Source organism: Falco punctatus (genome assembly GCF_963210335.1).
Source record: "Falco punctatus genome assembly, chromosome: 9".
NCBI lineage: Eukaryota > Metazoa > Chordata > Aves > Falconiformes > Falconidae > Falco > Falco punctatus.
This window is the reverse complement of record NC_137589.1, coordinates 9,947,478-9,966,515: the sequence shown is the minus strand read 5'-3', so window position 1 is coordinate 9,966,515 and position 19,038 is coordinate 9,947,478. Positions and strand designations below refer to the sequence as shown.

The following is a 19,038-nucleotide window of genomic DNA, read 5'->3' as shown; positions in this document are numbered from 1 at the left end:
TACTGTCTGAGGCACCCTGTTGTAGAAACTTGACATTATTCCAAAATAACGTTCTTGTCTTTTTTTATATATATATATTAATCAATTAAATTTTTCATTACGTATTGGATAAGCCAAAATAGATTTATCATGACACTGAGTGGCTTTTTTTTTTTTCTTCCTTAAAATTACCTTTAAAATTTCAACAGTCTAAATTCCAGGATTTTCCAAAGAGAAATGCAATTCAAAAGGTTACTGTACCATGTATCAGTATCACTGAAACACGAACATACAACATATAATTCCATCAGTTTAACACCAATGCTTGTTATGTCAGCAACTCCCTTCAGCGGTACAGATATGTAGCAAGAGCCAGAAGCAGCACAGAAGATTTAAATGAAACCCAAAATCTTCAGATAGAGTACAGCTAGGACTACAGCTTTGTGTGTTGTTATCCTTTTAATTTAAAGAGAAACATTTCGTAAACAAACATGTGTGAGTTTCCCACATCTGATGACCAAGGTGGACCTAGACCTAACATTTGGAGAGGAAATGTAGAACATTAAGATAGTGGGGGGAAAGGCATTTTTATTGACTATTTCAGCATAGCTTTTTGCAGACATACTGGGGTAGAAAGTAGTGTCTTTTGGATAGAAAGAAGACCCAGGTCCTAAGCACAGTGGTCAGAGACCCCAGTGTTCATTGGAGCTCTGTTACATTCAGTGCTTTGGCCAGGAGCCAGCTCAGGTAAGCACACCCTGCTTACCTAAATTCCTCCAACTGTCCAAAACCATTGTGGAGCTGGATTTTAATTTCTTAGACTAAGCCTCTAGGTACACTTAGAGAGTAACTGTGTCTCTCACCCTTTTCTTTCTTTTTGGGACAAACTGAAAAGCCCTGAAGAATTATGAACTTGGCACCTTGTAATGCTGAAGCGCAGTAAGAGAACAAAGCCGTGCCTTTATCAGCCTTCGCTGAACACAAGTCTGTAAATCTGTCCATTTTGCTCTCAGCTGTCCCCTCATTTCCATTTTTGCTGCAGTGCCAACATAAAAGATAGCCAATGCCCTCAGTAAGAACAGTTACATGTTAAACTGCCTGGCAAGGGCAAACCTATGGGATCAGACTAGAGTGGATCTGAGAAAAGGCAGAAAAGAGTGAGACAACCTTGTCCAACCAAACTAGGGTTAAATTTGTAACTGCTGTGTGGTAACCTGAGGTGTTTCTTTCAGAAGACAGTAAGGTAATGTCATATAAAGTACACGTTTTAGAGAATGACACTCTTAAATTTAACAAGAATATTAGCCTTACCATAACATAATCTCATCCCAAAGCGCAGGTATTACTGGCAGTGTCCACGTGACAACGGTGTGTAAGATAAACAGGACTACTCTCTAAGAAACACTTCTTAAATTAAAGCACAATTTCAAATTTTTGAGCATATTTTTTTTCCTTTTTATTAACAGGATTAAATTCAATTATTTGATTTTTGCAAAGCTGTTATAGATCAGCCTTAAAGGATACAAAGAAGCTGTTATACCAGAGGTACTATTACACTGGATATTCATAATACAAGAGATGTTTGGATGCTCTGTCATCGCACCTGATACATTTAAACTTTGCAATGTATGAATGGATGGTTTGGTCATTCCTGAGTGAGCCTGTCCTTCCACAGTCATGACATATTAATGTTTCAATTTGGATTAGTATAGACCATGCTATCCACTAGCAGGATACGACGATTTCATATCCGTTGATGGTTCCAGAACAGTTTAGTACACCACTTTTTCCACAGTCAGAGTTTACAGAACAGAATGTTATAAAAGAAAAAAATCCTTCTGTATACTATACAGCAGGAACCTTACAAGCAAGCAAACAAGCAAGCGTTTTTAGTGTTTGTAGAATATCTGGATTAAATGCACTTGCCTTTAGGAACCCACACAGTTCAAACATTGTTAGAGACTAGTCGCTTTAAAAAACATACAAAAAATACAGAAGTTTTAAGGGAATTTGTTTTTCAAGGTCATTTTAAAGACTGGCAAAATAAAACAATAATCCTGTTTTAGTGGTTGAACAGACTTTCATAGTGATTTTTCATTTTTCTTTTAGCATAATCCTCACAAAGAACAATGATGAACTTTGTCAGCATGAAGAAGAATTGGCTCCCGATAGTACAGAACATGCAGCTAAGCAAGCTGATGTTAAATTTACTCGTGATATTTCAGCGTTTCAGCTGCCGTTCACTTCTTTGCAACTTCCTGAATAATTTCTCTAGAAAGAGACTTAAGTTCTGTCATGTTTGCTAAATAAAGGTAGATAAACAAGTTTTCCTGTAAGAAGACAACAAGCCTCAACATCCACTTTGCTAAATTTTGAATAAGAAAATATGATTTAGAAAGAAGTTACACCTGAGCAAGTTCAGATAGAGAGCATTTCGGTAAGGAGAAAAAAAATAATAAGAGGAGGCCTTGCCCACTGTACTGCTATGTATTAGGAAGATACAGGAAGTATCAAGCCCTTGGGGTACAACCATGCATGCAGTGAGAAATTAAATACCTACTTTGGAGGGATTTTAAAGTTAGGAACAAGAAATGCATATTCATTGCAGTTTATATGCATTCTGCAAATCCTGTGTATTTATCTAACACAAAACAAGCCAACTGGTTAAGTTCCTGTGCTTTTTCCTTCTTAGGAATATAATGAGATCACAACATGTGATAAAGATGCTGCTGCCAGTCAGTCCTACACTGCAGACAGTGCTCTCCAGTAACAAGCTTGGGAAAGGGGGATTTCATGCCACCCTGTTCAGATTTCAGGGAGGAGTATGAAGCAAAACAATACATGCTGCTCAAATCTCAACAGTATTTAGATAATAAGGAATTATTTTCTTTCTTTCTTTTTTTTTCTTGTCAGAAGACAGACGGTATTTTCTTTCCAAGAAACTCTGATAAACAAGGTACTGTGTATTTTACCTCACAATTTTTCATGGAGCATTTTCTTCTCACTTTTCCTATGCTCTGTCAAGACAGTGACTCACTAGCTGTCAGACCTTATTCTGACCCTGCACTTGGGCAGGGCTGCAGATCTGCTTATGTAGAAAGAAAAGATTGAAACAGCAAGGAAATCGCAGGTCAGATTTACTGTGTGCATGCAGAGGTCCGCAGAGAAATACTGTGCACAGGCTGCCTACGCATATTTGAGCTGAATGTCTCCTTTCCCAAATGCTAACCAGAAAATACTAGCAAAGTTTTAAAAGAGTATGAATAAAACGTATTTATGCTCATATCATACCCTTTATACATTTTCTCATGATGTTGTACATAACATGAGGTTATAGGTAACTTTTACTTCAAACAGAACTGTTAAATATCTTATCTTTAGGCTCTACTAACATTTCTAACTTTCTTCAGTTTTTTTTCCCTGATTGCAAGAATGATACACCTCCTTATATAATTGGATTTATTTTAGCTTTTTGACACAGGAATCTGAGGGATGCTATACACTTGAGCACATTAAGATGGAGCCATTCCTTAACATTTGGGTTTCTGGCAACTAAATCTCAGTCTTGGTGCCTGTTTTATATATATAAGCTACATAGTGCATGAAAATAATCCACGCACTTCTGCACCCCTAACAAATACAATGGTGGTCTCCTCATTAATAATTTTACATTTTCTATCTCCTTTGTGACTATTTATTTATATCAACTTGTTCTGCGAATTGCAGTGAAGCTTTTAAATGCTTATTTTTTCTAAAGTCTTGACTCCACACAACAATTTTGGACTGGATCCTGTTTGAGAACAAAAACTACTGTTGTATACACGCTAAAATATATTTTCAATGCATTATAATGAAATTGCTTTAGGAACTACAGTGGTCTTAAGAAAAAGTCAATGGAAAGAAAAGCACTGAAGTCAATAAAAGTGTTGGAATTGGTATGTCAGGATTAGACCTGCAGTCAATATATATAATAAAGTAAGCTGAACAGGCATGTCAGAAACACTGTTTAACTGAAAGCACAGCATATTTAGGATAGAATACAAGTAGTTCTCCACTCCCACCAAAAATGAGCAAAGGAAAATAAATGCCTGAAAAGTCCATTAACTCCATAAGAGCACAGCTCGCTTTGCAATTTCAAATCACGAAAATAAATACTGTATGTGCACATCAAGTAACCTAGCCTGTGCATTTTTAAGTAATCTAACTATAAATATTTTTCCGTTTTCCGATTTCACTTCTTGTTACTTCATTTTGCTTTCTGTTAAGTAACAGGGTCAAGTAAATAGTTGTTCGGATCTGGCTTCACGTGTTTAAGTTAAAGTGATCCCCCACCACCAAAAATGTTGACTCTGGAAGTCACTTGGCCACAACAGACTGCATACAATGCAACACAGAGGGCAGGAAGCACTGCCACGGAGGGAACGTACATACCGTCAAACAACCCATCAGACTCTGCTCAAATGGTCTCTGGAAGGCTCTGGGGTCTCCACACCAGTCCAGGAGCTCTGTTGCTGCATTATGGAAGTTTGCAGGGTTCTGTAAGTGCTGGAAAAGGAAGATGAAGCCATGTGGTAAGTAACATACAGAAGGGCTGACATAGTCTTTCCTCCATCACATTAATGCAGAGTTTGGAAACTAGGAAAAGCGTATAATTTGGAAGCAAGGCCTTAAACTGTACAGTGAACAAAGAAAATCCTGCCTCAATCTTATTAATACTTACGCAGATTTTCTAATTTTTTGATATGAACTCATCAGTTAGAGGCAAGATGTAGCTGAAATACCAGAACTTCCCTGAATTCCTTCCTCCATAACATTACCTCTCCCACATGCAAATCGTAACAGATTCTACTTGGAAATCAGAAGTGCCTGAGTCCAAATTGATGGAAATCTCTGTCTTCCTCTCAAAGTCTTTGCCTTGGGCTTATGCCCCATTGTCAGGACATGCCAGCTCAGCCATGCCTTCCAACAATCAAGACTTTCACCTCTGTCCGCCAGCCAGGAGGCAAACAGGCTCAGAAAACACCAGTGACAGAGCAAAGCACGCTTACTATACTGATCCTTTCTAGGAGTTTTGGTTCCTGTTCATCATGATGCATCATCATGAGCAATTTGGATGATTAAGTTCTGGATGATGAGGAATGGAGGATTATTTCTTGACTGAAGTGTGGTGGGATACTGCCATGACCAAAAATGTTTTCACATGCACAGAAAGCGCATAGAAATTTCAGGGTGGAATCCTACTTCTTTTAAAGAGGTTGGTACAATTTTGAGAGAAAAATCTGGTTTTGTTTTGAAATTTGCACGGGCAAAGCAATTTTAATACTGTTACATTCATCTCTGCCTTTGGCCTGAAGAACCTGTAGTCCTGTTTTTAGAGGCATTTAGCAAACTTAGCTGGTACTATTATTCATAATGCCATACCTCACTGTGTTACACTGCCAAAATATTCCAACATTTTCGCAAGAGCAGAGGGAGAGACAGGAAAGAAGAAATTCAGTTTACATGAATAATACTGCTACTAAATTCTCCAGTTCTGGTGATGCTACATGTTTCAATGAAAACTCCAGAAACAAGAAGAGTGTATTCAGGAATTGTTGGTATCTTTTTAATTAATTGTTTTATAATTATTGGGATTGCTGAGAAAAACACGAAAACGAGATGAGCATTTAATCTGAAAGGCACAACCCCCAAAGGCATAATTTTAAAAATACATCATTATTTTTGAATCAGTTGCATAATTTGGGAAAACATAACTGCTCGTTTCTAAGCATCTGGATTAACAATAATATTCACAACTATTTTTTTTCCTCTCGTCCCTCATCCACGAGTAGCTGCAAATATTAACTCTACCACAAATGAAGGGAAGAAAAATTCCTCCCATGCCAGGTTTTGAGGAGTTCCCAGTCTGTAAGCTTTTGGATCACATTACTGTAATACTTATTCAATGAAGGCTCTTGGTCAGAGGCCTTGTTTTAACAAGAGATGACTGACATGTGAGGCAGATTTTTAAAACAATAGAATTTGAAAAAGCAGACAGGCATTGTGCAACATGGCTTTCTTCCTCTGCTCTACAAACATGGACTACAGCTCTTGCTACCATCCAGTTTGATAGCTTTACCTAGGCTGCATTTCCCAACAACATTTCCTTGCTAGCTGAACATTAGTTGCTGGAGGAGTCAAAACTATTAGAAGAATTCAAGTAAATAAACATAAGAAGCGTCCCATGAAAAGAGCCAGCAATTTGGGTTATGAATCTTCTAAGCAAAGTGGCAAAGAATGCCTTTTTGAAGGCTTAATTTAATCCTCCAAAGAAGTGACTGCCTGACACCAAATCTCTTAGTGTATACTGCTCCTTCCACACAACACTGTCATCTGCAGGGGAAACAGAACTTGGTTCAACCCCCTCTACAGCGGTACATGTAAGCTCTGCTACTACCAAATATACAATTTCCAGAAGGCAAGGCAGGTGTGTAAACTGGTGAACAAATTGCACCATGCTGAACACATACTGCACTGGTAGGACACAGGTCACCATAGGGACCTGTCTCCGTAGGGAAAATAACCCCAAATCAAAAACCCCTTCCACACAGAAACAACATAAGGAAAAAAATCATTGAAAGCTACTCAGTTCTGTACTTTAAATAGCCTTTAATAATCCTTCCCTCCTTGTGAAGTGAATTGATATCCGCTGATGAAAAGCCCTAAATAAGAGCTAGATACTATTTATTTTCACCAGTGTTGCCACTTGCCAGCTACGCACATAACATCTTTCACTAACACTTACAATGAAATCTCCCCATTGAGAAACAGCCATTATACTTGAATCAGAACAATTTTAGTAAGTTTAAGCTAACAAATAAAAACCAGCACAGGACCTTAGCCATATGCTTAATTTTCAGTTTAGCACCACATTTCTACTTACCATGGCACCACTGAAAAACAGTATCCCTTTCCTAGAGTAAAGGTACAACATACATTAAAATTGCACTTCCCTGTGGAAGAAAAGGCTCCTTCGACTTGCCCGTGTCAATGACCTCAGTGACTTAACTGTTTGTACTGTAACACTCCATCAAGTTATTTCACTGTATCGTGACCAAGCACTGAGGCACACTATCATAACCCCCTTCTTAAATACAGAGGGGAATTGTGAAATCTGGACTTCTTAAATGCAACTACACAACTGAAACTAGCTGAGAAACTTGGTGGTCAAGAACAGCAATTTTATTAGTTCCATTACAGGCTAAAAAGCCCTGAACAAACCCTAAGAAAAAGTTGTCAGAATACCAGCGGTTTCCATCTCTGTGGAGTGGATCTGAGTAGTTTCTGGGAGGTGAGAAAAGCTGGGCTTGTGGGGACACTTCTTGCAATGTCACACACAGTTCTGTCTGGGACATACTCACAGCTTTCTGACTTCCTTAATATTTAAAAATTATATTTAAATTTTAAGTAAAAGTCTCCTCCATTTTTTATTTTTCAGATTACAGAGGGCAAAGTCACTTTTTGTGGAAAACAAAGAGAAGATCCAGCATGAACCAAAGCATTAAGGCAGGTGCAGTTCCTTCCCTCAGTTAGGCAAGAAGATGTTCCAAATGCCTACTGTGATTTTTTTCATTTATTGACAGCATCAACACTGTACCCAGGGCAAAAAGCCCCAACGTCATTCACATCTTCACAACAAAAAGCCTGCTTGGGAAGAATATTACAGCTACTATAGTCATTGAACATGAAATTAAAGAGATTTTTCTTGACTCTTGATCCAAGAACAAGTACAAAACAAAGCTTATGCCAGATCCATCCATCAGCTTTGTTGTGAAGCATTTCCCATGCATGGCTTCATCCTTTTCAGCTGAAATTATTGGCAGCATTTTGACAGAAGCAAGGCATGTGCCTGAAAAGTCTAGTCTGAAAATGCTCTTCATGTAAACAAGGAAAAAAAAAATTCAAAATCACCTCATTAGATGATTTAGAAGATAGTGACAGTGAACCAGATCTGGCTATGACACACCCTGGTGTATCTTCAAAGCTGCTAGTGAAGGGCCACCTAACCCACCATGCTTGCAAGCAATCGTGTTTTCAACAAGTGGATTTGTATGAATAAAATCTGAAGCAGAGATGAACTAAGGCCATGAACTGAATTAAGTGGTTATTTACCAGACTGCTTTTGGTGTTTTTTCTGCTTTTTAGAAGGCTGTTAGTGAAACATGACAATGTCTATTATTTCAAAACCTAAGAAAATTTTCAGTGTAATAATTTAGAACTTCAAAATCCTAATATTTCCTTAGTCTGAATGGAACAGAAATCACACAAATACTCGATGCATGTGAGGGTATAACTATTGCAGGCATCACCAGGTGGTGCTTTGAAGAGACAGTCTCTCAGAGTAACTTATTTTTGGTCTTGGAAGGAATCTTGCGATCTTTGTAGCTCTTCGATTCATAGTCTGGTGCAGGGGGGTGAAGAAAATAGCAAAGCACTTTGCTCTCCCTTTACTATGTCCAACAAGAGTGAATTGTAGCAGCAAAGCCCCTTTCTGAGTGCTGGGCTGACATCTGGGCTGGATTCCAGGGAAGGCAGGAACATCTCTGCAGTTCGTGACCACCTCCAGCTTAAACGTTTTATTTACATAAAGAACAGACCAACTTTGTCAATTAGAGTGGACAGATGGGCAGAGGATGCAGGTACACTATGACCCAAGTTCGTTAGGTTTCACAGCAACTGTCTGTGTGCCTGTTCCATGGTTTGCTGCTGTTTGCTGCCTGGGCGGGGGGAACAACGTTCCCATGGGGAGTTATGCACAACAGCCGATATGTGCAATTTTTTTGGTGTAAGCATTTCAAAATATAGCGACTTCTTGAAACTGTTAGTCCCTTCCAGTTAAACAGTGATCAAAAAGTCTTGATATATAATAAAACTCTGCAATAGGCTCAAAAGTATAAGCTCCATCCCACATAAGAATTCAGGCCCCTGCGACTAAAATAGGCATATGTAATAAAGATCTTATTTTTTAAAGGATACTAAAGCACAATTGAGTACTTTCAGTCTACACACCCACACCAAAGTGGGCGCAAACCACTTCCTGCCACCAAAGACTCAATATGATTTCAGAGGCAGAAACCAATTACCCACACTGGAGCACGGCAAGGACAACAGCCTTTATCTCCTCTAAATAGAAAAGGCTGCAACCCAGATGTACACTGATGTATCTTAGAACAGTCTAGTAGAATAACGGAAGAATAACAGTCAAAATTAAGAGCAATTACAGAAGGTTAACGTTATCTCACACACACACATCAAGAAATCCTAACATGACAGCAATGCTATGGAAAATGAATCATTTAAACATGGAATCCATATGTTCCAGTTTTTTTGCTATAGAAAACAAATGCAGAATTTCAATTTACAAATAACACATATCCAGTGGAGGGGTTTTTTTCTCTCTTTTCTGCAGAATACATCAGACTGAAGGCACAGACCTAATCTGCCACGATTTAACCTATTCAAAATGAGATGTCATGCAAATAAGTTTTTGAGCAGCAAACTGCTTAACTATGCTAAACAAGTTATTGCATTTATTTACGTGATGTCGCACCAAATTATGAAGGCTGACTCAAGTTGTCTGTTTATTTTGCCGAGTTACGTCTGCTCTGTGTCTCACTCCTTGATTTAATTGAGCTGCTGAAGATAATATAACTTATCACACAGACACTATGCCATGTTGCTAGATTCTAGGTTAATTAACAGTAGCCTACAGTCACTGAATTTCTCACATGGTTAGCCACTTGGACCCTGTCTACTGTCTAGCTTCACTAATCAACGAGTCTGGGAATTTCACATTAGCAACAGAATACACTAGCAACACAAGGAGCTGTTGACTGCACAGAAAAAGAAAATACAGCTAGATGGTAGGTAGCCTTTTCTTCACTCTGAAATTAACCCATTCCTACACACCGTGTGGCAGGGTTGCATGCTTGGCAAAACTTCTGGTACTCCAACTGGGGAAATTAAATCCAGGGGGCAGCTGCTTTTCTGCAGGACAGAAAGCTATGGCTGCTGTTCCAGAAGCACTGCCAGCTAATGCAAGCACCGGCGGCTGCCAGCCCTGAAAGGCTCCCACCTCCCACGGCTTTGCCTTCTCCTGCCTGCTCTCCTCCACGGCACAGGAGGACACGCGGCTGCATGGTGAACTAGTCTCATTCCAACACCAGTTATTTCAGTTGCATTGGCTCTCCGAAACGGCATGTGGTGCAGCTCCTTGAACCTTCGCACTAACAGGGGGATAGAAGCAGTGAGTGCCACCAGTGGCAGGCCACTCAGGAGCTCATGGGAACGGTCACAGGTTATAGCACGTCATCTTTTCATGCCAATACTGGACTGAAGTTGACCTAAAACTAAATGTATTTTTTTTTATATGCTTACTTTTATGGCAGGCTGCACCCGAGAGCTTCTTCCCCAAGCCACCTACTTCCACCAGACCACACTTGCTGTTCTGCCCATGAACTAATAATCTCCCACACACTGATTTTCAGTCATCACTTACAGTGAGATTCCCCACGTGACCACACAATCATTAGACCTGACTCAAAGACAGTGGCAGCAAACTAAAGGTGGGCTGGGAAGGTTCAGGACTCTGCTCTCAGAAGCCCACACTTTGGATTAAATGCATCATGAAATTTCTCCCGAAGGTGGAGCTATACTATCAATATAAGAGGAAGACAAAGTTAAGTTCACAGTACAAATACTCCTCCTGCCTCACAACACCCCTCCTCTTTTTTAAAGTAATGGTACTTCAATTATTTCAACCTAGAGAAACATTTGTTATTAATATTCCCCATTATTCTCCATAAAACACAATGCCTACCGAGAGAGATGCCAAAAGGGAATAATGATTTTTAGTGTTCTGATCTTGTGTATATTTACTCTGGGGTTAATCCCCAGACTCCAGCCAATTTATTGCTGGTTTAGACAACAGGTTCATCTATGCATTCTGCAAAACCTTGCAACAGGTTCAGACTCTCAAGTGATATAAAAACCCAGTACCAAACCCATCTTTTCCAAATGATGAGCCAGATATTCAGCATGCTGTAAGTTTTGTGTAGACCTTATGACATCCGAAATACACGTATACAACTCTGAAGGTTCCCATGATCTGCTTGCTATTTGCAGCTGCTGGCATGCAGGTTTTCAAGCCTTTCTCTATAACAACGGAAGTTAAAATTCTCATATGGTTGTAAAATCTAGGAATTTATAAGCAAACCAAAACATAGAGCAGTTATCAAACTTTATATATAAAAGAAAGGACGTTCAAAACTACTAATGCAGAAACCGCAGTTGCGCTGGAACTAAACCAACTGATACTGGTTGAGGAAGGAGCTGACCCACTTTTCCAGGCCTACATGGCTTTTCTAACCATGATGCATACCTGCTCTGACCCTTGAGATACAGGATATGGTGTCCAGGTGATTTTGGCAGATTTTGCCAGGCAGGTCAGACTTTTTTTTTTTTTTTTTTTCTATCTTAATATTCATCCAGACATGCCTGCAATCACACATAATGAAAATGCACTGCTTATTTGAAGGGGGGCAAAGAGGAGAGTAGGCAAGAAAGGGAGCTGGAAAGGGACTGGGCATAGAGAACAGAAAGAGATTAGGTGCCCTTCAACTGAAACAACCCAGGAGTGGAATTACTGTGGTCCTGCATCTTGGGCAAAGGGCGTTCAGCTCCCAAAGGAAAACTAATCACCTATCTAAAGAATGTAAACAAGATTCCTGGTCAGACACCCTTGACACAGCGTAACCATGGGGAGACAAGGCTGGTCTCTGTGTATTACTCATTGCAAAAGTATGTTCCCACTAGACCTAAATTTGATAGCTCACTCAGCACCATAAGCAAGCGGTAGAGGACCTGCATAGACGGTCATTTGCTGTCATACATTAATAGGGCCTTTATTTAAAACGTGAGCAGGCTCCATGAGTGAGCCCAACCAGGAGCCTCTTTGCCTCTTCTATGCACAGGCCTCTTCACATCCCCACCCACCAAGAATGCTCTCTCTCGCTGGCATTATCCAAGGATATGCTTAAATACAGAAAATGCCGTAACCTGAAATAGGTGGTTTCTCCATTTTGATTTTTTTTTTTTACAGTCAAGTGTGATTATACAAAGATCTAATCCACAAGCAGCCATACTCAGTACATTAAAAACTCATCCCCAATGAAGATTCAAAACAAATGGTCTTTTCCTTTTTCAAGAGCATAGAGGGGAGTATTGAGCTATTTTCTGTCTTTTGGGAGTGTGATTTTTATTTATCTGATATGGTTATTTATAGTTCAATCCTCTACAGTCCCCTTCAATATCAAAGATTGTTTTATTTATCAAAAAATTAAAAGGCTCAAGCTGTGCATTTTGTATTCAGATAATCCCCCCCCCCCCCCCCCAATTTAGTGTTTGTGAGATTGAGAGATTCCTAATTAATAGAATTATCTTGCACTTACATGGCTCATTCCATCGGAGGCTTTATAAATATTTTATTAAGCTCACATTTTGAGAAGCACTAGATACACTGAGAGAGAGATTAAAACCATGTTGGCCATGCCTACTTAGGAAAGAGAGAATGAAAGGGAGTCACCTTTGCCCCATTTGTCCACTACAGCTTCTTTTTCAAAGGAAAACAGTAAATACTGAGCAAAGACCAGCACACCTCTTTATCAGATGTTCTAACTACATGAAAATACCAGGTAAGATGAGCAGGGGAGTCAACACTAAAGAGAGAAGATCACATGCTAAACAAGTGAGAAAAAGAACAAATAAACCCCAGAAGCATTACTGAACTACCAACCAAGCAAGCTGCCCAGTTGTGAGCTGCATGGGAACAAAACCTGTACTAATGCAGGTTTCCATAGATGCCGTTCTCATATACTTTTAGTAAAATTATCATGTGTGTATAAATCAGTACTGGTTTCAGAAAAGGTGAATGCCTGGTAATTGAACAGCCTTGTTCTGCTGCCTGGACCTCCTATACCAGGGGTCCTCAAACTACGGCCCGCGGGCTGGATACGGCCCCCCAGCCCCTGGTATTTACAGAATCCCCCCCCCCCCCTCCAGGGATTGGGGGGGGGGACGACGGGGGAGCAAGCAGCCGCAGATGGCTGCCTGCCACTTCATCTGTACGCCGCCCCCCCGGTTAAAAAGTTTGAGGACCCCTGTCCTATACCATGAGCTCTGTGAGGAAGATCACACATCTGTCTGCACGTGCTAGAGGAAAGGGAAGATATTGCAACCTTGGCTTGTCCATTAGTTTTACAAAAGCGTCAGGAGATTAATTCAACATCCTGATTCTCAAGCACCATACACAGAAGCTAGAAGAGTTAAAATAAGAATCACTCCCTAGCTCTTCTGATGGAATTACATCACTGCTTTCCTGCTCCGTACCTTTCATATACACTTAACTGCAGTATATTTATGATATACTTTGCTGTAACTTTGTGGTGTATCAGGGAACACGCAGCAAATCAAACGTCTTTTGTCATAAACCCATTTACTGCTGTTCCACCCCACTCTCCCCTGCCCAAGAGGAAACTGTGACTTAAGGGTCTAAAGGCTGTGATCCAGACCTGAGTGAAGATGGAACTGGGCACACTGGTGGCCGTATGTCTTTTGGTTAATCTCTTGATAGTTTGTACAACAGTGGCCAGTTCAATCTTTGTACCCTTCTTACCACCAGCGCCCGAACTACTGTCATGCCAGCTGAGAGCGCTGAGAACAGCATGGTTTACCAAAGACTCAAAATAATCAGAGGGCTCTGAATTATATGTCCTTAATCACTCACAGTGATTTTACCAGAAAAAAAAGTCAGGAAACAAAGGTACAATTGTTTGTTCTTTCTCTAAGGCCATGCCCAGTGATGCAAGGTTCCAATCTATCTTTAAATTTGCAACTACAGCTCAACTGAATTATGGAATCAGTTTGCCTAACCAGTTCACTCACTCTACTTGGCAACTGTAACAAGCCATTTTCCATTAGTATATCCTGATCACACCATGCTAGCGTAAGATGTGTCTACAGATGTGACTAAGCAATGATGCTGAGGCTTCTCTAGCTTTATCGTTCCACCAGGCAATGCAATGATACAGAAGCTTTCTTAATGTCCTCATGATTTTCAGCCCGTAGTTTTAGTCCTAAATATCTCAACATACCAGGGAGTTAATCTTCCCAAAGCAGTGGCCATGCTCTTTCCTCTAGAATACTATTACCTATTAGAACACTGATCTAAATATTTACTTAAATTATTAATGGTTTTTATTAATTAAAATAGGCTTATTTGTTCCAGACTTGTTTACCTGCCTTCTTAAAAATATGTATATCTACATATTCTATCTTCACAATGTCTTTTAGTAGAAGACAAAAGGAAGGATACAGGCAAAGTGAGGCATCTGTGTAAATAATTCTGTGTTATGAACCACTTAATAATTTGAGGTGTATCTCACAGAGTTTTGAAAAGTTTGGGTCAGTAATTTTTTTCATGCAGTTCTTACCATATCAAGGTGTTTTAAACACAATGATGATACATTACAACATCCCTTTACTGGAAGATTATTGTCAGCAGTGTATCCTTTAAAAAGAAGTAACGCTATCCAAGAGTATAAAGTGAGTTGGTGATAAGGGGAGAGGGGGAAGGCACAAAAGCACTGACTCAAACTCTGCTGACTTATATACTGAACCAACTTTAAAAAAATAATAAAATAAATACATCTATTGATTTTCTAAATTTCAGGAGAATAAATGCAATGATTTTGAAAAATAACCAAAAGTCTTCATACACTCAAACAGCAGGACATTTGTTTGATACATTTTGTTTTCCAATTAATTTTTTTGACTCATTTGAGTAATTTACTTAGTCACTGATTGTGCTTTTTATAGCACTTTTAATCACCTGGTTTAATCTTTATTATTTTAATCTCTTAATCTACGCAGAGATAAAATCTCAAGGTGACTATTTCAAATGACCACTACATGAACTGATACCACTGTGGAAGATGTAGAATTCACGTGACCTGTTCTCATGGGTCCTACCAGACATCTAGACATTACTGAGATATTTCAAAGTCAAAAGGAAAAATGCTTCCCCATACCTCTTTTTTATTTGCATGTGCTTACAAAACTGCCTGCAGCACGCGCTTTGTGACCTCCTATGTACAATGTTAATGGCTCTTCATAGTACACAGAAGCAATAAGGAGTGAACACCACCACTGAGGAGACTTTTCCTTCAGATGATGATAGAGGTCTGCACAGCTGAAGGCTTTTGGTATGAACTGTACTATCACCACTTCAAACAACTTTTTAAAAACACCTTCTGCTTTTACAAACAGGTAAAATGGTCCTTAGGCACAAATGCTGTGTAAGTCATGCCTTTGTTATGGATTTGCTGTTGCACTAATGCACACAACAGAAAGAACTCTAGTGAGCAAGTGTATGCATGAAGGGAAAGCCAGAAATGGCATGACAGAAGCTGGAGACATGTTGCCATTTATGACACGTGTTCACTGTGGAGTTTGACCCGATGTAAAGGACTTCCCATGTTCCTCTGACACTGAGGTGACATGATGGATCCAACTTACAGATTGAGAATTTTCAAATGTTCATCCTTTATTTACCAATCAGCAATTTTAAGCAATAGGTCAGATTAGTTAGTTGCACAGAAAAAGAATAAAATTACTCTAAATACTATGGGTACTAGAAGTTCTAAGTGTAAGTTTAAAATATATATATTTTCTTTTTTGAAAATGGTTAACAATACTAACATCCCAGCCCTGGAGGACAGGTACTGCAGTGAAACAAGCAGCCAAATTGGGAAGGAGAGAAGTCTACCCACACTGACTTTACCAGCCCGCCTCAAAAGATGAAGGGTTTTATTCCACCCACTGGAGTCTTGTCAGATAAACAAACCACCCAAATACTGCAAACATCGAGAAGGTGGTTTTTTCCCCCCTCGCCTCCAGAAGTGCTTCTAGCACTTTGCCTCTTTGCTCTTTCCTTGTGGCTTTGACGCCTGAGCCAGAGCAGTCCTTACCAGGATACAGGATCTAACAGGCCAGGAATGTTGATTGACAAGTCTCTAAGTGGACTAGAGGAGCCAGGAAAGCTGGTCTGCCGTCAGTTTTTCCTAAACATACTTAACTCCAGCAGAGGAATATTCCAACAGACCGAGCACAAAAGCAGACAAAGAATTTGCAGCTATGGGTCTCAGGGAAAAAAAAATAAAAAAGAAAAAAAAAAGGAAAAATATAGCCTCTAAGACAGCTTTGATGGACCATTCAACCAGCACTTGAGGCCATTGAAGGTCTTTTTATGGAAAGGAAAGGTCGTTTTCACGATTAGCCTGACTGCTATATGTTATTTCATATTTAGCAGCTAGAAAAACCTGTAATGCTTGTATGAGCTACAATCAAAAACCCATATATTCTAGATAAATGCACCCTTCATAAGAATACTTCTCATTTTCAAAGTTCTTCAAAGAATGAAATTTTCATGAAGCTTTATTAAAACTTTTTCAGCAGTAATTTCATACCAGTCCATATTAACCAGTCCTAAATATATTAAAGATGACCTGCTTAGGGCTGCTGAGCATTTACATGAGTCTGCAACAATAACACTGAAGAGCTGAAGAATTAGTTCAATATTTGAGAGCTTAAATACTAACAGTTATGTAAATACACAAAAAATTGTTTTTCTCTGAATTGCAAGCAACCAAAAACCCAGTTGCTGAATGATGAAAGAAATGGGCCTGCTTGTTTCCTATTTGAGCAAGAAAATATCAACAAACCCACAGAGCAATTACAACTTTTAGCATCTCTCTCTGAATAGCTGTGTAGGCATTATAAAGCATCGCAACTGCAGCAATTCCGCAAGCTTTCTTGAAGGGAAGAGGGAAGAAATGCTAATCTGTTTCTATAAATCAGCTACATGATGTGTGCTGCCAATTAAGTGGATTCCCTGAGCAAGTCAGCATCATTTGACGACGTTGCTCAGTGTTGTCCTGATGTACCACGACACAAGCAGCAGAAACAACCTTCTCTGTTCCCACCACAACCAAATACTTCTGACAACAAAGAGCCTTTCCATACTTCCCTTCAACCTGCTTCTAAAATTTCAGCACAGCTTTAGGATACACCCTGACAATCCTCCTCAGCGTGGCAGGAAGGCACCCACGCACCTATTCTGAAAGGGGCAGCTTCCCTGGAACTTAAATACAGAAAGATTTTCTCCATCTTTCTCCTTTCAAGAATTTCAGAAGAGATGTATAGAAATCTTACAAACAAACATCAAACACAGACAACACATGGTAGAGGTCCCTAGATTTAAAATGGCTTTAAGTGGACCTGTCAAGGGTGAGAGCCAGAGAGATGTCATGCAACCTACTGATTTCGCCTGGTATTTGCACCTATCACATAAGGAAAACGTTTGATTAAAACCATACCTCTGGTCTAATATGAAGAATGGTTTAAGAAAACTAGTTAATTCTCTGTCAGGACTTCCTATGTGGTGGGAGCCAAGCTGGCTCCTTCAGAAGTCTGTGCCTGGGCCACAGGACCGGGGAAGCCCTCGAATTCAGCTCTGTGCTAGCCCCAGCCCGCTCCTGCTGCCCTGGAGCTCCACGGTGGATGGTGCATCAGAGCCACCTGAGCCATGAGTACTCGGCAGGTAAACAGATTATTACTGCAGCCTTGAACAAGGCAGTTCTCAGGGGCTATCAGACCTTCACTGCGCACAAAATCATTTTGTGTTTCTATTTGTATGGACAAAGAAATAAAGAAAAAAGAGGCTGCACCCTGAAGATCCAGCCTCCTTCAACGTACCCTGAAGAGTCTTCTGTGTCATGACAAACTAATTGCATGTGTTAAGGGAAGCTTGTTACTTTGGCTTTTTCCACTGTACATCAAAAAAAACTATGTTTGATTTTAAAGCACATACACTTACAAATACTGAGGGAATCAGCTACAAAGAGACCACACAAGCTGTTCCAGCCTTCCACTGAAGTCTGGGGTTTTTTTAAGGATAAATACACAGCCACCTCTTCAGTTTGCCCTTTCATCTATTCTGAAACACTTCTTCACACACACACTTCATTTCCTAACTAGCTGATCATATACAAGTTTTGGGTTTGTAGCTTTAAAGCGCTAAAAAAGATGAAGGTAAAACATAACCTTGATCCTGGAACAGAAGTCAGCAAGGATATCGTGGGTGTCTCACAAGTCACAGAGCTGGGAAGAAAGAAGCCTGTCCTGACCCTGTGTTGAAACCTGATCTAGTTAAAGAGGCACATGGATTACCATTTATAGCATTTCTCAGGGGCTGGGGTGAGAGGCAAAGCTCTCGTCCGGCTGCATGAGCCACTAGCGGCCAGCAAGGCTATAAAACATACAAGATGCTGGGCGCCAAGGAAGGATGGGTTTCCTCCCCCTGTTGCAGCGCACCTTCCCCACGCCACTGCTGTGTTAACCACCCCAGAAGCACACAACTCTTCAGGAGAGCAGCAGTGCTTACTGTTCACAGGCTCGGAAGAAAGCACAGAAAACTGGAGAATGGGGAAGAAACGGCAGGCAGATTTTCACCAGATCCTGCAGATAATCTCCAGAACTGGTGAAGATACATTGGTATGGCCATGCAAGATAATTCTGTGCTCCCAAAACCAACACACGCGTAACGGTGTGCGGTCCAGTTCTCTATGGGTGAACTGTAAATTACTCTGCACACCACATTAATTTTGCCAGACAACGACCTGTCCCAAAGAACAAGGCAAATGTCTCCAAAGAGGAAATTTATGACCCTGTGGCAGAGAGGTGAGTCTACTCCAAAAAGCTAGTCAGAGTCGGTTTCTGTCTCCTTCTCCACTACAGCAAAGGTAACTCCCCAAGATTTTGGAACTACGAAAAAGCAAAGAGCAGTCTCTACGCTAAGTTCTTCAACAACAACAAAACAAGCCAAACAAAAAGTCAGCCGTTCCTCTCCAACAAAACTACAAGTATGGCCACTTCCACAAAAAGCTTTCTGCTATGTATTTTTGG

General features: G+C 40.0%; 1 protein-coding gene across 8 annotated transcripts in view; it reads right to left on the bottom strand.

Annotated features, from left to right (window-relative positions):
• ZMIZ1 (zinc finger MIZ-type containing 1) overlaps window positions 1-19,038 on the bottom strand; it is a 359,397-nt gene that overhangs the window by 138,379 nt on the left and 201,980 nt on the right. For all 8 annotated transcript variants that reach the window (XM_080400881.1, XM_080400877.1, XM_080400885.1 and 5 more), the window contains one exon: window positions 4,411-4,524. In XM_080400881.1, the coding sequence (XP_080257007.1) occupies window positions 4,411-4,524 (114 nt within the window). The remainder of the gene's footprint in view (window positions 1-4,410; window positions 4,525-19,038) is intronic.